Source organism: Condylura cristata, unplaced genomic scaffold, assembly GCF_000260355.1.
Source record: "Condylura cristata isolate star-nosed mole 26May11 unplaced genomic scaffold, ConCri1.0 scaffold00005, whole genome shotgun sequence".
Taxonomy (NCBI): domain Eukaryota; kingdom Metazoa; phylum Chordata; class Mammalia; order Eulipotyphla; family Talpidae; genus Condylura; species Condylura cristata.
This window is the reverse complement of record NW_004567106.1, coordinates 41,923,082-41,945,928: the sequence shown is the minus strand read 5'-3', so window position 1 is coordinate 41,945,928 and position 22,847 is coordinate 41,923,082. Positions and strand designations below refer to the sequence as shown.

Sequence of the window (22,847 nt, the reverse complement as noted above, 5' to 3'; positions counted from 1 at the left end):
CCTTTTTTTTTTTTTAACATCTATTCCCCTGACGTTTTGATTTTCCTTTGAGATTTTATAGTTAAATTAAAATTGTGCTTGTCATTTTGGTTACAACACATTAACTAACTGTAACATCTTACCCTAACTTCTTTATCTTTTTTTTCTTTCCAACTTCTTTATCTTTTAGACTACAAGTAATTACACTTAATAAAACATCAACACTTAGGGCACTAACTAAACGACAAAATATAGAAACTTATTCTTAAAAACTTTGCTTTTCAAACGTAATAAATATCGCTAACGGATTTTTGTTAGCACGTATGAGTTACAATAATTATAATAAAATTAAAAAAGTTTTAACGGTCCAAACACAAAAGTTGAAAAAAAATTCTCCAGGGAGTCTTACCTTCAAGTTCGGAAGTAACCCGAAATTTCTAGGTCTGCTGTTAAATTACCTTCGTCAAAGCATTAGAGCTGAGGATTTTAGCAAGTTACAAGTCTTGTTAGGGCACCAAGTGATACACACACACACACACACACACACATTATCAACGCTTAACGTTAAGAAAAGACTTAATTGCCGGCAAGATTTTCTCTAGGCTGTATCTCCCTGAAATTAAGCTTTCGGAGCTCGAGTAGACTAGGAGGGGCCAAAGGGACCCCAGGAAAAAAGAAAGTGATACAAGAAAAAGTCATCAAGAATGCGAAGAGTGCGACCAGGTCGATTTTGGGGTCCGGAGAATAGCTCTCGGACACTTCACCGTGCACCCGAGTTCAAGCTGGCGACAACTCGCAAACCGACAGCTCGCATAGCTCCCCCACTCACCCCCTCAAGCTTGCTAGACCACTAACCGCGCCCCGTGGAGCAGTGACCTCCAAAGCCGGTCAGCTCCGCGATCCCTCTACTTCAGTTCCACATTCGTATCGCTGATTGGCTACTAGAGAGATCCCTCAGCGTGGCTCGCCCAATGGAATGCCCGGCCGGCTGCCCGACAGCTCCGCCCCTCCCCGCCCCTCCTGAGTGCCCACCCCTATCCCGCGCCCGGGCGCCGAGGAGAGTAAATACAACAGGAGCGCAAAATGGCGGAACCGCCGAGCCCGATGTACGGCCCCGCTACCGCCGCCGCCGTCTCGGAGAAAGATCCATTTGGCAAGCTGCAGCTCCCTTCCCGGGACCCGCCGGGTCCTCTGTCCGCCAAGAAGGTCCGGACTGAGGAGAAGAAGGCCCCTAGGAGACTGAACGGAGAAGGGGGCAGCGGCGGGAACAGCAGGCAGCCGCAGCCGCCCGCCGCACCTTCGCCTCAGAGCCATGGCAGCCCCGTGTCTTGGAGCTTCGCCGCTCTGTCTGCCGCCCCGTCGCCGTCCTCGGCTCGGAGCAGTTTCTCTTTCTCCGCTAGCTCTGCGGTGCCTTCCTCAGCCTCCGCTTCCTCGTCTCAACCGGTGCCGCGCAAACTGCTGGTCTCTCCTCCGCTGCTGCACGCTCAGCCCCACCACCTCCAGCTGCCGGCCGCCGCCGCCGCGGCCAGCGCCAAGCCGCGCAGACCCAAGGAGAAGCGGGAGAAGGAGAGGAGGAGACACGGCCTCGGCGGCGCGGGCGAGGCCGGCGGGGCCGCCCGGGAGGAGAACGGGGAGGTGAAGCCGCTGCCGCGAGGTGAGCGCGGGCGCCGGGAAGGGGGAGGGGAAGGTCGGAGCACACCCTGGGGCTGCTGCCCACTCGCGCCGGCGGGGCGGGAGCCGGGGAGCCGGGGCGCGCGGGGGCCGCGAGCGCCTGCCGGGAGGCGGCGGGCTCTTGGCGGGAGGCTGTGCGGGAGCTGGGGGGACCGGAAGCGGAGCCTGTAATTTCGGTCGCAGTGAGGGGAATGGTCGAAACCCTATTTTTACAGTGTTTCCGCTTCCCAGTTAATGCACCCGAGGATTGATATTAGCTCCGAGGGCCCGAGGTGTGCGCTGAGCAGCGACAGCGAGAGAGGGGAGGGAACGGGGTCGGCAAGGGTTTGGTCTTGTGAAAGATGCTACATTATTAGGGCGTTTTTACGGGATCGCGGCATTCATATTTGGCACAACCTCCAATGCCAGAAAATGCTGTCAAAAAAAAAAAATAAATAAAAGGGGGGGTGTGTGTGTGCGTGGAGAGCTTTGGCGTCAGTTGGAAACTACCAGAGGCCTGAGCTTTTCATGCCTATTAGGGAAATGAGGGTAGTATGCAGGGCCCGAGTGTGCAGTTTCCTCCACCCTCCTCTCTGCTTTATATTCTTAAGTGTTGAGTGGTCCTGTTTGAAATATCACCCTTCAGAGAGATTTTCCAGCCATATTCCTTTTTTCTTGCAAGAAATGATAAAATCCGGATCGTTGACTGCCCCCCCCCAATCAAATATCTTATCGTCAGAAAGCTGCTCATTATTAAATCTCTTTTCAGATACGGCTAGACAGTTTCATTTTTTTATTCCCTACCATGGCTGGACAGTTTTTAAAATGCAGGCTAATTTAATTTTTAGAAAGCATTTCTTTAAAATAGCTGGTCCTGTCCATTTAGCTGTTGATACCAAAAGACTGGTTAAAAATTAGATCTTTGTGTGATCAAAGCTCACAGTACTTAATTGTGTTTATTATAAATATACATTGATATTCAGTATTGTGAAAGCACTTTTTTAAAGGAACAAGGAAATGTCAAGCATTCAGCATTGCTGATCTAATCATAGCTTAGATCTAGAAAGTTCTTTTGTATATTTGGATTTTCACAATTTAAAAAATATGCTACACAGGGTGTATGGAGTAACATTGTTACTTCTTCCCTGATGTTATGCCCGTAACAAGCTTTGACATCCAAGCACACCCATCAGGTACTTTGGTGCAAGAGGAAGGTCTGTCAGCTTTGGAGATTAGAGTGTTGCTTTTAGGAAACTGGTTTTGAGGGTTGAATTTATACTATTATTCTGGAATTTGAAGTGGCTAAAGATCTGTTTCGTTGTAATGGCTATATGTAAAAGTTTTAGGTGTTTGAAAGTCCGTTTGCAGCTTAGGTATCAGTCATTTGCCATGTCTGGCAAATAGTGCATTTGCTCTTCTAATTTTTTTTGAGGAAGTGAATTTGAGTATAGTATAACTTTAACTACACTGCAATGGCTGAAAATAACCATTCTTTAACAATTCTAGCTTTAGGAAGCACATAGATGACTTTTAAAGCAAAATGACTATTGAAGTGAATTTTTTTTAAAGATTTATTTATTTATGTATACAGAATGAATTTCAGGCCAGAGGTGCACCAGAGACCATCCGGAGCAGAACAGGCAGATCTTCTGAAGTACAGTGCTGAGGGGAGCAGCAGGCTGGTCAGGAGAGGTCTGCCAGGCCATATGGGACAGCTTCCTGGCAAGGGATTGAACTGTGCTGCAGTGGTTGTGGAGAGCTTCATAGTGTTGCACTTTAACCTACTGTGCCACCAGGGAGGGCCCCATAATGCTCCTTTTGAAATCATATCTTACATTATTAAACCTGACTATAAATGATAACTTTTACATTGAGATATAAATCCATTGTGGGTTTTTCTTGAGGAGCAATTAGATAATTAGCATTATTCAAGATTTTTCTCTTTTGACAGAAATAGATTATTGAGGAGAAACTAAAAAGTACAGCATCTACAGTAAATTTAATCATGAAATCCCTCTTAGTTTGGGAATTATATCCTTCTGTAGTTCAGATTTAGCTGAAGTGAGGTTCTGTTTTAATCAAGTAACATGATTTTTTTTATAAGTTTATTTTTACATAATTTTGTACTTTTTTTTTTTTCATCTCAATTGTAGTCCCCGCGGTTTCCCATCACCAAGTCACCACAAGTAACATGATTCTTAAGAAACAGTGACATTTAAATATCAAGAATACATATGTGCTTTCATTATAGGTATATTTATAAATATAAAAATCCTACTTTGTAGTACTGTGCTTATTTCTTTGGGTTTTTGATGAAATTTTTAGTGAATTGGTAACCTAGTGTCTTTCTCTTTTTTTAAGGCATATACTTCCTTTCAGAGTTACTTTAAGTTGGATAATTGATAGTCTTATGGGGCAGCCCCAGTGCTTTATGGTCCTTGATGTCTTATCTCTCTTTGATCTGGGTTAGGGCTGGGGTCCCTAAAACCTGTTTATGGACTTTGTTCAGGACATCCTTTATGGCCACAACAGGATGCCACATGGGGTATTTCAGGTCTTCTACCTCAATTATTCCACAGCTCTTGATCGAATAATCTGAATCTGAAAATAAAAGAAAAATTGCTAAGCAAGGGAAATAATTCTTCCTCAGAAAACACAATACAGGCCCTCTCTGGTGGCACTAGGGTTTAAAGTGCAGTAGTGTATGTTCAATCCCCTGCCCCAGAGGTGACCCACATGGCAGAGGTACATGGCGCAGCAGACCTCTCCTGTCTTGCCTGTTCTGCACCCTTCTCTGTCTCTGGTGAACCCTCTCAGTGCCCCTGCATCTCTGGCCTCTACCCCAGTTCTGTATGCATAAATAAATAAAATATTTTTTAAAAAGTCAAACAATACAAAAATCAAAAAGATCGTGCCCAACTCCATTCAGCAGTTGGACTACTGTATTTGTAGCGTTTAAAAGTCTTTAGGTAGAACTGTTTTTTGCATTGAACATTCTGACAAATAAATTGGAGTAAATAAAAGTATGTACATGAAAGAATTTGACATAACATTGAGTAAATGTTGAGTTAGAAGTATGATCACTTTATTTTTTAAATTTTATAATATTTTATTTTTACATATTTTTGTGCATTTTTCCATCTCAGTTGTAATTCCCTTGAGTTTCCCATCACCAAATCTGATTACTTATTTTTTTAATCCCATAATAAATTAAATATGGGTCAATCCATCTTTGTGGTAGGTTCGAAAGTTAAAAATCATGAGTAAGAGAATTATAAAACATACTAGTTTAGGCTTATGCAGTGAAAAAGCTGATGACTTCCCTACCTTAAATCTGAGATGCTATTTAGTCATAGTCTTGTAACTAATTTACAAGATAGTTGTCACTTTCTAAAAACTAGGTTTATTTATTATAAAAGAAAAAACGCAAAATATTTTAGATTTTTAAAACTAGGAATTGGTAGCTAGTTTTGGTGTTAATAGAAGTAATCTACTGAAAACTTCACAACCCACTTTCCTTTAAGACTCAGTAAATTATTGAATGGATAAATGTGGAAAGTAAGAGTGGAGGCATACTAAGATTATAGCAAACAACAGAAAAAACCCTATTATTATATGTACAAAAGGCCTTATAAAATTTACAAGTCTTCTAGTTTTTGCTTTACATTTTTCAGTTATTTTTTTTTTTCCTTAGAAAGACCCTGTGAAATATCCCAAGACAAAACCTGAGGCATTTCACAGAGTTTTTGCCCTGAAAGTGTAGTTACAGAATTAACTCTTATGAAAATAGAGGCTTTTCTTAAAATTGAGTAATTTGGAATATGTAAAACTAGTGATTTTAAAGGAAGAGATGTTCTCAGATTTTTTGAAGCAAGGCCTTCTCCTACCTTTGTAATTTCACTATTCCACAATTTTATATTAAATTTATATTCAGAGTTTTCATCATCATGACCAACTGTCACTGCTGAGATTACCAGTTTAAGATTTTACTTTCTTTTGTAATCCTTTATTTTCCATGCCTCATTTTTTTCATTTGTTTAGGTTTTTTTTCTGGCAAATTCTTTGTATGCTCTCTAGCAGCTCCTTAAAATGCTTCTCAGTACAATTATCCACGTGGTCAAATCTGTCAGATAAATTTATCAGTTCCATTTGTTTCTATAGCCACCCCTTCTGTATGTAGTTGTCCTGTTTCTTGCTTTAGTCTGGATTGCTTCTTTATGATTGTTGCAAAGCTTGGGACTTCCCTTAGCTAACAGTCTGGGGGGTTATTTCACTTTTGTTGATTCCCTTTTTTTGCAGTGCCTTTTTGTTTATTCCTTCCTTTTGGTTTTCTCCACCATTGCTATGAAAGAGGAAGTTGAAAGTGTGTGTTTGTGTGTGTATGATTGCTTTACTTATGCGTGCAAAAGCTGGGGTTTAGGCCAGGAGTGCCAGGGGTGAGAGGATTTACCGGAGACAGAGTGGGGAGCAGGACAGACATGTCTGCTGAAGTACATTATTGAGGGGAGCAGCAAGAAGTCTGTTGCACTTTGTGGGGAGATAGACTGGTGATAGAACTCATGCTTCAGTGGCTGCTGATAGCTTCATAGTGCTGAGACTTCACCCCTTGTGCCACCAGGGAGGCCCCTGGAAATGTGTGTAACTACACACCTTTTTTTTTTTTTTTAATTTTATTTTTACCCTCACTCTTGACTGTTTGGCTCTTCTGTACTGGAAATAATTTTCCCTCAAAAGTTTAAAAGGTATTGCTTTATTGCTTGGCTTCAATTGTTGATAGAAATTTGATCTCCAAAAGCTCTCTTTTGTTCTGTGTGGAAGATTTTAGAGGTCCCACTGAACTTTAACATTTCAGCTTTAAAAACAATTGAAATATAACTGAAACATACAACATAATGTTAGTTGTACTATTTAATGATCTCATGTGTATTTTTTATGAGCTTTTGTTTTTTTCCCCTATATTATAGCATCTTGTTCCATTTTCATGGGTGTAGTATCTTCTGTGATTGTTTCAGGAATATTATAGTTTCTTTGACATCTTCTCTATTCCTTGCATTGTTTTTTGTTTTCTGTAACTTTTTCTGGTTTGCTTTTGTTGTTTGTTTTTGCTTTGGGTCTCTCTTCAGTTTTCTTTCTCTGTAAACTTGTACCAGTTTTTTTATACTTAAAAGTTTCACAGCTAATTGAAAGCTCACTGGGCATGCATGAGCATGGCTTGGTGACTAATGAACTCACGTGTTTTAATCTTTCTTTTTCCTGGGCGGTGTGTAAGACTTTTAGTTTCTTCAGATAAAGCTCCTTTAATTTTTCTGTCTGCCTCTTTGTAAGTAGAGTAATGGACAGAGGAGGGGATTGGCAGAGGTAATGAGTTTAGATGGCAGGCTTCTAGTGCTGGGTGAGGGCAAGAAATCTATGGTTAACCATTCAGTTTGTACATTTTTACTTAGTCTCTGTTTTTGTATGACATTTTACTCCTTTTGTGTGTGTGCACATTGCCCCGAGTCTGAATCAATTTTCCTAGAGAGCATACTTCTAGTTCCATTAGGAGAGTTGTGGGTGAGAGGGTAGCAGGTTTTCTATCCTCTTTTCTTTCCAACTACTTCCATTTGCTAAGACTTTGAGAAACTGCAAAGTAGGATCGTCTTTCATCTCTTCTTGTGAAAACTTATATTAACTTATCTCTACTATACCAAATCATTTACCATGCCTTTTCCCCCCCACAATTTAAAAAAAAGATTTATTTTATTTATTTGTGCATACAAGAACTGGTATGGGCCAGAGCTGCAGGGGTGGGGGGGTGGTAAGAGGATTCACCACAGACAGAATGGGGAGCAGAATGAACAGGCTGATCTACTGAAATACACTGCTGAAGGCAGCAGTAGGCAAGACAGGAGAGGTCTGATACGTCATGTGGGTTAAGCTCCCTGAATGCTGAGGCTGTTGATAGCTTGATAGCATGAGACTTAACCCTTGTGCCACTGGGGAGGTCTAGCTTGATAAACCATTATACATTATATTTCAGGTTATAGCTATAATACCTCCTACTAGCAAAGATTGGTTATGTTTTTCTTTCTTTTTTGATATAGAAGAACTGGGATGTGTCGGGGCAGTGAGAGGATTTACCAGAGACAGTGGGTTACAAAATAATTGATTTACTAAAGTCTATTGCTGGCCTTTCCTGGTGCTGCAGCCGGTTAGAGCATAGAACTGCAAGCTAGCTGCAGCTTATTCAGTGCAAGTTCGATCCCCAACCCTGGAGGTGATCTACATAGAAGGTGACCCACATGGCTCCTGACCCGCCCACTGCTTCCCTCAGCAGTATATTTCCTTGCTCTGCCTGTTCTGCTCCTCACTCTGTCTCTGGTGAATCCTCTCACCTACCCTGCTCCTCTGGCCTGCACCGTAGTTCTGTATGCGTAAATAAATAAATGTTTAAATACACACACACACACACACACACATATAAACATACATGTATACACTGCTGAAGGGAGCAGTAGGTGAGGAGACAGGAGAGGTCTGCCTAGCCATATGTGGGTCAGTTTCCTGGCCAGAATCAAACAAGCAGTTTGCTGATAGCACTGGGACTTAAACCCTGGGCCACGAGGAAGGCTGCTGTTTGGTTATGTTTTTCGATAAGAGAGCTTATAACTATTTTGTGCCCCACTCTCTGGTCAATCCTCTCACTGCCCCACACATCTTAAATGTTAGCCTTATTTTGATTTGTTCCTGCTGTGTGACGTTGGTCAGGTAACCTTATTTTTGAGCCCATGTTCATCTTTTTTATAGAATTGGTAACTTTCACAAGGTAATTGTTAAAATTAGATGAACTTGGCATATTATAGGCATTTTTAAGGAATATTAGTTCTTAATTATTTTCTACCTAATGAATTAGAGACATCTAGCTTCACAAATTCTTATATTGCTGTAACTTGTTTATCTTTTCCCCATTAGTATTCTGGCTTGTGGGAGTTTGTTGCATTCATTAGCATGATCCAGACTAACTTTGAGGGCAAATATTATATTTCAGAGACTTTAAATTTATTATAGCAAGTGTAACTAATTTTTCACCATCCTCAAATGAATTAAACTTTTAAATTTTGGGTAAACTACTTTAAAACAGGATATTGAAAAGTAATGAGTTTTAATTTGTGTTAGAGTAAAAAAGAAATATAAAATGTGGCTTATATAAAATCTTTGCTATGTGTTATTAGGAGAGTTTAATTAAGTCAAATAATATTAAATCAATTAAATATTTTTATAAGTTCAAAGTTCAAACATTTTCATTTAAATTTTCTGTTGCACCTGTTAAATTCTCTTTAATTTTAGATTGAAAATATTTAACTTTTTACAATGAAAAGCTTAACACAAAACAAAACCCAGAACAATATAATGAATTCTGGGTATACCCATCACTTTAATAGTTATCAACATTTTACAGTTCATGATTCATCTCTCTTATCCCACTTATTTTTATTTTTGGCTCTAACATTTTAACATATATTCTAGGTACATTTTACTCCAAAATAACTAAATTTGACATTTTTTCCAATGCAGAACTAATGATGCTAATGAAATTTCAACATCATATGTGTGTATTCATTAAGGAGTAAAATTTGCCCCTAGTCCCAAATTATCATTAACAAATTTGGTATAGATTGCTTGTATATATTTTTGGTTAATTCTTTTGAAAAAATTACTTTTTCAAATTAGGATAAAATACACATAACATAAAATTTACTGTTTTATTCACTTTTAAGTGTGTAGTTCAGTAGCAATGTGTACATTGAATTGTGGTGCAACCATTACCACCTCTCATCTGCAGAACTTTATTCATAAACTTCCCAAACTGAATCTTCATACCCATTAAACACTGAATTTTGATTGTTTTCCCTACTATTTCATAATCCTAGGCATGGATGACCATTCTGCTTTGTGTTCATGATTTTGACTATTTTAGGTACCTCTATGAGTAGAATCAAAGTATTTGCCCTTTTATAACTAGCTTATTTTATTATCAGGGTGTTTTCAGTTCATCCATGCTGTACATGAATGAATGTACATGAATGAATGTACATGAATGAATGTACAGAATTTGGGGTTTTTTTGAAGATTCAATATTACTTCATTATATTTTGGCTTAATCCATTTAATCCCTTGATGGCTACTTCAGTTCTTCTATCTTTTGGCTATTATGAATAATGCTGCTATGAACATGGGTGTAAACATATATTTTGAGTTTCTGCTTTTGGTTCTTTTTCATATGTACTCGGAGTGGAATTCCTGGATCATAATAGTCAATTTTTTTTTAAGATTTATTTATTTAAGCATACAAATCTGGGGTGTAAGCCAAAAGTGCATGGGGTGAGAGGATTCACCAGAGACAGAGTGGTTAGCAGGATGTGCAGATCTGCTGAAACACCCTGCTGAGGGAGCAAGGGGTAAGGTCTGCTGAACCTTGTGGGTCAGCTCTCTGGTTTGGGATTGAACTCTTGCTGCAGTGGCCACCAATTGTTCATAGTGCTGACAGAGAGGTCCCATACTGATTTTGAGGAGATGTCATTCTGTTTTCCATCACTTTACTTTCCCACTGTTTTGCCCTGGGGATAGGAAAACTTCACTATCAGAAAATTAAATAATACAAATAAGCAAACAACAAATTCCCCAGAACAGCTAAGTGAGGCAAACGGTTGTGAATTCAGCCACATCAGCAGAGGAAATAAACATTGGGGCTTATTGGGAAAATAAAAAGCATTTATTGAGTGCTTGCCATGTGCCATGTTAACTAACATTTTTAGATGAAAACTTCGAGTTTTTCCTAACTTGCTCAAAGTTGCATAGCTAATGTGTAAAGAATTTGGATCAATTTTTCTCTGCCAGGTTCTGAGAGTAACTACACAAAGCTACAGTTAAGTTTTTCTTGTTAGACTGATAAACAGGAAGAAGAAAACAAGGATGAACTTTAAAATTTTCTCTCATTTCTTTGTTACTTTTTATTATACAATCTGTAGCATTATAAAAAAGTTGGAAGGACCCTCACTGGTGGTGCTAACCCGTTAGGATGCAGCACTGCAAGCTAGCCCTAGCCATTTCAGTCTGAGTTCTATCCCCAGCCTCAGAGGTGACCACATGGTGAGACAGACCTCTCCTGACTTGCCTGCTGCTCCCCTCAGCAGTGTACTTTGTGGATCTGCCCATTAGGCTCTGTCTCTGGTGAATTCTCTCACCACCCCTGCCACTCTGGCTTGTATCCCAGTTCTGTATGCATAAATAAGTAAATCTTTAAAGAAAAAAGTTGGAAGAATAATACTGTGGTCCTGTGTAGCTCTCTTTCTAGATACACCTATTTTTAATATCACACATATGTACTGAAAGTAAAGTGTTAATATCCTAACACTTCATTTTAACAGTATTTCAGCTTTTATTTCCTATAAGTAATAACATTAAAACACTTGAGAAGGGGCTCATATGGCCTGTCAATATACAAATAACTCCAAATTCCCCAGTGTACTCCCAACAATTACATCTCCAACTGTTTTACTCATTTTTTAAAATATGGCATTGGATATTTGAAGAGAGCAATTCAACATACTTACTGGCTTGTGGATTTCTGTATGTACCTAATTTTTGAACAGTTTTTATAATATGATGCTATTTCATTTGATCCTTTGTATTTTTTATAAATTGGAAGTTAAATATAAAATCTTGAATAAATTAAGATTAAATAGTCTTATAGAGCTTCCCTGTTTGAATCTCAGCACTATCACTGCTGTGGCCTGAGTTCAGTCCCCAGCCAGAGAGCTGGCCCACATATGGTGCAGCAGACCTCTCCTTTCTCAGCCTGCTTCTCCCTTCAGCAGTGTATTTCAGTGGATCTATTTGTTCTTTTTCTCACTTTGTCTCTGCTGAATTCCACTGCCCCCCACTTCCTTCCCCCACTTCTGGCTTATGCCTCAGTTCCTATATACATAAATAAATAAAAATCAATAATAAAAATATTTTTTATAGGGATACTTCATACTATATGCCATCAGGAGGTATATAATATTCAGTGTCCCATTATTAACAGTGTTAAATTTGAGCTCTTGGTTGAAATGATCACTGTCCCCATTATAATGATTCATTTTTCTCTTTGCATTTAGATTAAACTCTGGTGTGCTTTGTGACTATTCAATTCTCTGTCTTATCCACTGTCTTTAAAAGTATTAATTTGTGATACCTGCCTGATTTATCCATTTTTATTGGGTGTTAATATTATCACTACATTATTTCTATATAGCAATGGGATTAGTCTTGGGGGTGAAGAATTCAAAATAAAATATTACTTATATCTTTATTAAAATGTGGTGACCTATTTGAGGTATGAAAGTAAATACTAATCTGTTGGTATGACTAGCCCTTAAACATTTTTCTTGAGTTCTTAATTCACCATAGTTTGAATTTAAGAAAGCTGCTTGCAGATTCCATGTAGTTAAAGAGTGACTATAGTTGTCTAGTTACACTTTGGTCCAGTAATATGGGCCAAAAGCAAAAAGTCTACCAGTTTTTGAATATAGTGGTTAGGTACTGTATATTTCATAATTATAATCACTATTCCATAATGTCCTCTCAGCTAATAATGTATTGTCTTTGTATCATTTTATTCCCAGTTAACTAAATTATGTCAAGTCCTTCAGAGCTGTCATGATTTCAGTCTGTGTTTTATATTTCTGTGCATTCAGTTATTGATATGAAGAAAAAATAAACAGCATTTTAAATTAATAAATTTAAATTAATAAATTAATAAATTAATTCTCTTGATATTACAAATTTAAGTAATTTTTTGTTAACTTTTTAATTGAACGGGTTTGCATTTTCTTTAGCTATTCACAGCCACTTGCAGTTTTAACATGTGAAACAGTATTTTGGAAAACATGTCCTGGGTTCATTTCCTTTCTCTTTTTTCTTTTTAGGAATCATTTTTTATGTATACAAGAACTGGGGTACAGGCTACAGGTGTGGGGGATGAGAGGCCAAATTATATATATTGTTTTTGTATTGTTAATTTTGAGATCCAGAATGCCCCAGCTTGCCTCTAAGTCACATTTTATGTGACAGCAATAGTTTAAGATTCAGTGACTAGAATAATTTAATTCTTTAACCTACCTACTAAGTATGCTGTCTTACTTCTTCATATCTGTATTTTACAATATAAGAGAAAATCATTATATTTCTGTTTGAGAGACACATTTTTCCTGATAGGTGTGAGGAAAATGTGATCTGAATTTTTTCATGATGGAAGGAGAGGGAGTCCAGGCTACTTTTTCATGTTATGCCTGACATGGCTGACATGATGGAAGTGGGGTACAGGCCAGAGGTGGGGGAGGTGAGAGGATTCACTAGAGACAGTGAGGAACAGACATGCAGATGACTGAACTATACTTCTGAGGGGAGCAGCAGGGAAAATAGGAGAGGTTTGCTGTGCCATCTGGGTCAGCACCTTGGCAGTGTGGATAGCTTCATAGTGTTTCACCTTAATTCCTTGCACCACCATGGAGGCCCCTATTTTCTGCTTTCTGGTTACTCTTGTTTGTTTGTTCTTGTGACTGTTGTTACTATACTATTGTTATTCTTTAGATACTACTGTATGCTTATTTTTTTTTACACAATTAAAAATTTTTTAAATTTATTTATGCATGCAAGAACTGGGGTATATGCCAGAGGTACAGGGGGTGAGAGGATTCAACAGAACAGGCAGATTGACTGAAATACATTGCTATGGGGAGCAGCAGGCAAGACAAGGAGAAGTCTGCTGTACCATGTGGGTCACCTTCCTGGCTTGGATCAAAATCATGCTGCAGTGGCTGTAGACAGCGTCATGATGCTTCCCTTTAACCCCACCAGGGAGGCCCCAAACTTTTACCGTATGCTTTCTTAATAAAATTTTATGTGTAATAATAGTAGCTACACTTGTCAGTTGCTTATAACTGCACATGATATTGGAAATAAGGTGTATGTTGCCTTTAATTCTTACATAAACTAAAAAAGAAGCGTCTTTTTTTTTAAAGATTATTTACTTAGACATACTGAACTGGGCTACAGGCCAGAGGTGCAGGGTCAGTGAGAGGATTCACCAGAGACAGAGTGGGGAGCAGAACAGGCAGATCGAGGAGAAGTACACTGCTGTGGTGAGCAGCTGGCGGGTCAGTGGAGGTCTACCACGCCATGTGTTTTGCTCTGGGGCCGGATCGAACTCACTGAAGCAGCTATGGTGAGCTTGCAGTGCTGATTCCTAACCCATTGTACCACCAGGGAGGGCCTACTGTCTTTTATAGATAATAATACTGAGGCCGAACATAGTTACTTAGCTGTTTTATGTCAGTTGTTCATTTAATAAGAAGAGAAATTTGAATTTAAATATGTCTAACCGAAAGCTTGCCCTGTTTTCCACTGTATTGCTATAAAGTTTCTTACTTACCAGCTGTAATGTGTTTTCAACATTGTGTTCATTTTTTTGGTTTTGTTTTGGTCAATATGTTAGACAAAGCAACCAGCCTATTTTTGAACTGTAAGAGAGATTATTACTGCACAATTTGGACCACCTCACAGTATCTCCAGGCAGAAACACTTTTTGCGTTACTATAGAAAATACAGGATGTTACTATGTGAGTCATTGAAATAAATTTTACCCTTTATTAAAAAAATTGAAACAGACTCATGAAATACTAGAAATGAAAGGATCTTCAAATATCAATTAGCATAAGCTCCTAACTTTATAAGTAACTGGAGTTGTAAGTACAAGCCCTGATTTTATAAATACAAACAGCAGAAACTCTAGAAGTTCCCCATAGTTTATCCGTTCATTGGTCTTTATGTTCATAGTTGACTGCATCTGTTCAAGTCTTTAAAATCTTAAGTTTTTTTTTTTTTTTTGCATACAGCACTGGGGCACAAGTCAGAGGTGCAGGGACGTTGAGAGAGTTCAGCAGAGACAGAGTGGGGAGCAGAACAGGCAGATCAACGAAGTACACTGCTGAGGGGAGCAGCGGGCGGGTCAGGAGAGGTCTGCTGAGCCACATGGGTCACCTCTGGCACAGGAGCAAACAGCATAGAAGTGGCTGCTGCCAGCTTCGCAGTGCTGCGCTTTAATCTACTGCGTCACCAGGGAGGGCCCACAAATCTTAAGATTCTTAACATGTTTCAGTTTTTACAGTTATGTCCATAAGGACCATTCATCCTTTTAGCAGTTTCCTTCCATATGGATGGGCAAACAACTCTAGAGGAGGAGGAAATACCATCTGCCTCATGCCTGCCAAGTCTCAGCCATGTCTGAAATAGCAAGGATATTTTTCTTTTCCTTTCAAGTTTTTGATACCATTTCTGTTATTATTCCTTCACCTATAGATAACTATATCTATTGGGGCAGATTTGGTGCAGCAGAGCTAGCAGGAATGCTTATATGTGCAGGTTGTAAGTTAAGAGTTGTCATTAGCTAAATGCCACAAAATATTAGTGCTCCAAATAATTTTTATCTTTATTGGTTGTCTTTTCTAAAAGTGGTATAAGAGCTTTAACAAGAAACCAGAGGTCCTCCTTAGGTGTCTTCCTAGTTACCCCTCTTAATCCTGGTCCCTGAGAAAATCATTTAAATGCTCTCTACTGCAGTCTTTTCTGTAAAATGAGGACAGTAGGTGAATAGACTAAGTTGTTTCCTATGAAAAATCTAATTCTCTGGATACCTCCAGTATTTTCTGTTTATTTCTAGAGTCTTATAAGAGCATTTACTTTCCTGTATTACATCATGTTTTCTCTTATTTCTCCTCTGCCTTTTTTCTTATAGGAATTCATCAAACATTTATTTCCAGTCTGGTATGTGCTTGGCACTATAGGGGAGTGTAAAGAGGAAAGCTGTTTATATTTCTTACCTTTAGAGAATTTGTAACTTAATTGGAGAAATAACTAGCTATAAAATAAAAGACTCCTTTTTGTTGCTTATCTTGTTTCCTTTTTGTTTCGTTGCTCATTTTGTTCCCTTTTTTTTTGGTTTTCTGTGACTATTATTGACTTTTCAGATGTTTATCACTAGCCATTTGCTTCTGTTTACTTCAGCCCTTTTATTCTTTTGCCCCCTAGAATCCTTACTCATATTGAGCATTGATTATGTATAGGACATTATCTAAGTCTAGGTTCCATAAAAGATTACAAAGATTAATAAGATATAACTACAAAAGAGCTTGTTTACAGTCCGATAAGAGGGCAGAGCAGTCACAACAAGGTCTCAGAATCCAGACCCTCAGAATAGGATCTTTTCTAGTGTAGGGATTAAGGAGTCCTTTCTGAAAGGAATGTGCAGATTTGGATAAGATCCTAAGTAGTGGGAGGTCAGGTAGGTAAGTTTAGTTTCACTGATACTTAGGGAGAAGTTTTGAGGAAGAGCTTTAAAATGTCTACTACAGCAAGGTCCAGGAAAAAAAAAAAAAAAACCTGGAAAGGGACTGCATTTAAAATCCGATTATCTTCTGTGGAGAAGGGGATATGGTCTCTTTTTCCATGATCCAGATATACATTCCTTTTTCTTCTTTTTAGTGTAGACTTGGTATTTTACCTCCTTTTATTTTACTTGACATTTTTGTATCATCACCTTCTGTTCTTCCAACCATTTAAATTCTGTATCATTTTCCTCCTCCTTTCTGTTTGTTTTCAGATTTGTTTCAAGCCTTACTTATTCCTGACTGGGGAGGAGAGAAGTGTTATTGTATAGGTCAAGTGATTCTATGGGCTGCATTTTTATAGTGAATTATGGTACATAAAGCAGGCAAAACCGTTAATGTTAACAGAGCAGGGAGAGAAAGACACCCCTGAACCCACAGACCTGCCTGCTCTAAATAGGTTCTGCCAGCCACTACATCAAAACATAAGTCCTTATATGAAAAGGACCTTTTTGTTTTTTGAAAAGGGACCTTAATACAATTAGTGTGTGATACAGAAAAGTCAAAGAATATAGTTTATAAATCAAACATCCAAAGTTACCCATCCCCTCATGGGTAAAAAGTCTACTCAAAAGGGACTGGCCCAAAGCAAGGCCTGAAAGCCTGCCACAAGTCTGAAGCACCTCCCAGCAGGGGCCCATAGAAAAGTGTCAGAAATGACCAGTCAAGTCTGGGAGGAAAAGAACAAAATCAAAACCAAGATAAATGTTGCTATAGTCAATCTCCCCACTGTCTCTCACCCACATGTGTTTCAACCAGTCCAGGGCCAAGAAACAAGAGCCGCTTCTTCACATGTCTCTGTGCCCCTGTGCCTCCCTCAGGTCTTCTGGCTCGCCATTGTGCTTCCTTCCTCAGTCTCCTTTCCACTTTCTTCTCTTCCCTGCTCAGCTTCACCCTCCTTTTGGGTAGGTCAGGGAACCTGGAACCGTCCCTTTTTCTGGGGACTACCCTGTTACAATAGCATGAAATCTGTTTGAGGTTTGTACTTTAAGAATATATTATGACTGAAATTTTTAGCATGAAATTCTAGGATTTAAAACTTCCAGGTAGATTTTTATGCTACTTCTAATCTAAAAAATATAATGAACCTATATATGAAAATCTTTCTTTATACTAAAAATCTGATTTGTTCTATTTTTTAAATTTAAAACAAATATTTATTTATGCATACAAGAACTGGGGTACAAGCCAGAGGTGTGGGAGGTGAGAGGATTCACCACAGACAGTTGGGAGCAAAATGGGCAGGTCTGCTGACATACATTGCTGAGGGGAGCAGCAGGTAAACTGGAGAGGTCTGCTGTACCATGTGGTCAGCTCCTTGGCAGGGGATTGCACTTGGTGCTACAGTGGAGAGGCCAACTTATAGTGCTGTGCTTTTACCCCTTGCGCCACCAGGGAGGCCCTGGTTTAATCTGTCTTATTGAGAAATAATTAGTATATATCACTGCATGTGTTTAAGGTATACAGTATAATGATTTGATTTACATACATTATGAAGTGTTAATCATAATTAGACTAATTAATATCTGTCATCTCAGGAAAAAAGGGGAGAAATGAAAAAAAGATTTTCTCCTGGTGAAGAGAAATCCCAGGCACATGTGATGTTCTTTTCTTGAAAGCTATTAAATTTTAACAAATAGTGTATATGTTTCTACTATATTCAGAATATAGATAATAGTGTCATTTTTTTCCTTTTGTTCTTTTTGTCAATTACTGTATAACCTGAGATAATCCATAAAAAGTAACATTGAAAGGCACTTGAACAATTTTAGTGGAGACATTTGGAAAAGTAAGATTATTTTTGTGTGTATTTTGAAGTTTGTTTTCCCCTTGTCTCTTTACTTCTGATATTTCTTATATGATTCTAAATCTCTAAAAAATTGAACACAGTTACTAGTTCTTTCTTAGCAGAGATTTAGACTAACAACTTAGTTACGAAAGTAATGCATAATTATAAAGCCCTTTCTGTTATTGGCATTTCAAATAATTTAGAAATGCATGAAATAAGACACCAAGAGTACACCTTATTTTTTTGTCACTCCAGAACATTTTCTAAGCATGTGTATCTTACTTTGCAAAACCTACATATGCTATTCATATTTTTCTATAAATTGTCTTTTTTACTTAGTATATCTTGGAGCTCTGTCCATTATATAATGTTAAGTTTATATGCACATGTATACAACATGTATATTTGTGTATATTACTTTTAATTATTTTTTGGATTTATAAATTTATATAAGCATAATTTTTAGTAAGCTTTTATTGTTTAGAACAGTTTTAGATTACAGAAAAGTAGCAAAGTTAGTACAGAGTTTTCATTTATGATTTTAGTAGTTTGACCTTTCCTGGCTTCCATAAATCTGCGGCCTGACGAGAAAATAACAAAAATAATGAACAACCATATACCAGAGACATTTTGTGGGGGTGGAGTGGGGAATGGGATCAAAAACGGGGGGGTGGGGAGGGAAGTGCACGGGATTATGGTGATGGCACACAGGTGACTTGGTGATGGGAAACCCGCGGGGATTACAATTGAGATGGAAAAAAAATGTACAAAATGATGTAAAAATAAACTTCTGTAATAAAAAAAAATCTGCGGCCTGATACTATAGCTGTTGAGTCAGGGGTGGGGCTTGGAGGAGTCAAACTTGTGGTGTGAGTGCTTGGGAGTGGGTACAAACTTGTGTTTGTGGCACAGCTTATAGCTTTCCTCTCAGGTTCCAGGCACAAGACTGCAATCTCTGTGCATTTGCGTTGAGCCTCAAAAGGTCACTACCAGGTCTAGGGGGTGGGGGAACAGGTGAAGGGTGTGCAGCCCACCACACCCTCATTCTTTTCAACAGATATCTGACTTCCAAGGTTCACCCTAGTTCCTTCTAAAGTCTTTCCCCTCAGTCAAGGATGTATATTTTCACAGTTTGTCTCTCCCCTTCCCTGGTTGGCAGGTTAGGTAGCAGTGCTACAGTTTGTTTGGCAAAACCCCTGCCCCAGCAACCCACCTGACCCACCCACCCCCACCATAGCCTCCAAGCATGTCTCTTCACTTAGCTTGTTTAGTGAAGCATGTGAATCCCCTCTGTGTCCCTTCTGGCACAGTCTGCATGCACTCCAGTGTCCAAGAGGTACTCTGGTTTTACTCCAAGCCAAGGGATTCTCATTGCAGTACCCTGCTAGTTAACCTAGGTGATCCTATGTGGAGCAAAGGCAGGCATCTCTTAAGTCCATTTGAGATCTTCCCTCTATTATAGCTAAACTAATCTTACTGAATTTGCAGTCTTTATTAACAACTGTTTATTAAAACATTTTAAAATGTTTTAAGTACAAGGCCAGAGATGCGGGGTAGGAGGTAGTGGTGGTGGGAAGAGTCATCAGAGACAGAGTGGGGAGCAGAGCAGGCAGATTGACTGAAGTACATTGCTGAGGGGAGCAGCAGGCAAGACAGGGAAAAGTCTGCTTTGCCATGTGGGTTGCTTCCCTGCCCAGAGATTGAACTCCCCGCTTCAGTGGCTGCAGACAACTTCATAGTGCTGTGCTTTAACTTGTGCCACCAAGGAGGTCCTTTTTTAATTTTTTTTTATATATAATAGTTCCTTTTTCCTCTACATCCTCGCCAACATTTGTTATTGCTACTTGTTTTCTTTCTTGTGCCTTTTTTTTTAAATAATATAACAGTTTATTTTTACATCATTTTGTGCATTTTTCCATCTCAGTTGTAATCCCCTTGGGCTTCCCATCACCAAATCACCCATGTGCCATCACCAAAGTCCAGTGCATTTCCTTCCCCCCACAGTTTTTGATCCCATTCCCCATTCCACCCCCATAAATTGTCTCTGGTATATAGCTGTTCATTATTAATATTATTATTTTCTCTCTTGGTCCGTTAAACTCCTGCTATGAGTGAAACCATTCAGTGTTTTTCCTTTTCTTTCTGGCTTATCTCACTAAGCATGATCTTTTCCAACTCCATCCATGTTGCTGCAAAGGACATGTGTTTCTTTTTTTTTTGGTTGCTGAGTAATATTTCATTGTGTCTGTGAACCACATGTTTTTAATCCAGTCATCCATTTTTGGGCATTTGGGTTGTTTCCATGTCTTTCCAATTGTAAACAATGAAGCAGTAAACATGGGTGTGCAGGTGTCTTTTTGAATCAGTGTTTTTGTGTTTTTTAGGTAGATCCCTAGGAGTGGGATTGCTGGGTCATAGGGAAGCTCCTTGTTTAGCAGTTTGAGGAACCTCCAAACAGTTTTCCATAGTGGTTGTACTAGTTTGTATTCCCACCAGCAGTGCAGGAGAGTTCCTTTTTCTCCACATCCTCGCCAACATTTGTTGTTGCTAGTTGTTTTAAGTTGTGCCATTCTCACTGGGGTGAGGTGGTATCTCATTGTGGTTTTAATTTGCATCTCCCTTATTACGAGTGATGTTGAACATTTTTTCATATGCTTGTTGGCCATCTGCATTTCCTCTTTGGAGAAGTATCTTTTTAGCTCTTCTGCCCATTTTTTGATGGTATTGTTTACTTTATTTTTGTTGAGTTTCATCAGTTCTCCGTATATTTTTGTGATCAGTCCTTTATTGCTACTTTTGTGTGAGAAAATGTTTTCCCAATTAGTGATCTTTCTGTTTGTTTTTAGTAATGTCTCTTTTGCTGTACAGAAGCTCTTTAACTTGATATAGTCCCATCTATTTATCTTTGCCTTCACTTTTGTGGCATTGGGTGCTCTGTCTTTAAAGATGTCGCTGAAGTGTATGTCATGTAGTGTTTGGCCCATCTTTGCTGAGGAGGCCCCTTTCTTACCCCACCCCCACCCCATTTTTTTATCTACCAAATTCTGGCTTTTATTTTATATCTGTCTCCATTTAACATATATATTACCTTATGAGAATGGCATCAACCATGGTTATACTATTAGAAAATTGAGATTGAGTAATTTTCAAATATTGTATTCCAAAGCTTTCCAGATATGCCCAGTTTCAAATATAGTACTTTTCCACTGTAGTTAACTGTCTTGATTACAGTTAGTCACTTATTTTGAATGATTTGCAGGTTGTCTTTTGTGATTGACATGAAGTGAATCTTTAGAATGAAATGTAGATTGATAAATTTTGATAGTTTATAACATGTATTATATATTCCATGTTCAGCATATGAAAGGAACTTTAGAAATATATCCCAAAACCCAAGCAGAAGAATAAGAAGAATATTTGTTCTTCAATCTGATTTTTTCGTGTATTGTGATTCTGGAATAAAATAGTGGAAAAATACTGTAAAATAACTTAATACTTTTATTTTTGTCTTTTAGATAAAATCAAAGAGAAAATTAAAGAGAGAGAAAGAGAAAAAGAGAGAGAGAAAAAGAAGCATAAAGTAATGAATGAAATCAAGAAAGAGAATGGAGAAGTAAAAATTTTGCTGAAAAGTAAGTTTAGATTTAGTGATTTTCCATTATACTAATAGTATATTCAGTATACTTGCTGAGTCATTAAAATAAATGTTATTAGATAGCATCACTGGTCAGAATAGGAAAAGAATATATATAATGGTAGCAAGTTCTAATCTATATAGTAACATGTCTTCATTAAATTTATGAATCATTCAAAAGTAAAGATTTAACTTCATTAAGCTATTAAGGCTCCTTACATAGGTTATTTAATTGTGTGTATTGCTGCTCTTTATTTGTATTTTGGTAATCAAAATTAAAAGGCTGAAGTAACTTTTAGGATTGGGATTGGGATGGTGGGGGGAATGTATTTGCAAAACTTGTTGGTGACATAGTCTGGGATTTAGAAGTAGTGTTTTACTCTGAATTTGAAGGCATACCACTTTACTGTGTCTTTCTTGCATATTAATAATACAATTTCCTGTGTCTTTCTGTCACTATAGTTGTTTTCACTAGTTATTTATACATATTTGGAGTGAAATGGGAAGGTGAATTTGGAAGGTAGATGGCGGGGTGGTATTAATATAAATCCTGTCAATAAATCTTAACATTTTCAGAAGTTTTATGAAGTAATAAAGATAAGTAAAGAAGGTCTTAAATTCACTAATGGCAAGGTAATGACATTTGGTTGCTAGATAGTAACTTCCTTAGTACCTGATTAAGTTGACAGTTTGTGTATTAGAACACACTTTCATAAGTTTCATACTGCATTTATGTGTGATAAACCTACATATCTACAAGGTTATAGCAATACATGTACAACAAAGTCACTGGTTAATTTACATTTTTTAAGATTAAACAAAATATTCTTCTTTTCATTTCATTCTTTGTTATATTTCCAGACATTGTTTGGTAGCATTTTAAATTCTGTTTTCAACTTGTCTGAACATTATTTTTAGAAAATTCTTCAGACTTTGAAGAAATAGTCCAGAAGTGAAGTTGATGGCTACATGTATTTTCATGATCTTTTAGTCTATATTTTTTGCCAGTATATATCATGTGTTTCTAATTAGATTGTAAGCCTTCGAGGCAGGAATTGAATATAACCACAGTAAGTGCTCTACAAGCAGCTAATGAATAATGCTTGAAATATTCTAATAACTTAGTCAAATAGTTGGGGTTTATTTGCTGGTCTAGTCAGTCTTTTTTTAATTTTTTTTAGCCCATATGAATGTACAGTGATTTAAGTTCCTGTCACTTAGTTGAATGTTAACTTCCTAACTTTCCATTATTATGAAATATGTGAATCTAGATATTAAATGTATAAACAGTTTTTAGGCTAGGCTGAAAACATGGAGATTTTAGTAATTT

General features: G+C 38.0%; 1 protein-coding gene across 1 annotated transcript in view; it reads left to right on the top strand.

Annotated features, from left to right (window-relative positions):
* The first annotated feature begins 1,036 nt into the window (after positions 1-1,036).
* Positions 1,037-22,847, top strand: part of RSBN1L (round spermatid basic protein 1-like) — a 50,333-nt gene continuing 28,522 nt past the window's right edge. The window contains exons 1-2 of the mRNA XM_004676900.2: positions 1,037-1,633; positions 21,399-21,515. Coding sequence (XP_004676957.1) covers positions 1,063-1,633; positions 21,399-21,515 — 688 coding nt within the window. The 5' untranslated portion in view covers positions 1,037-1,062. The remainder of the gene's footprint in view (positions 1,634-21,398; positions 21,516-22,847) is intronic.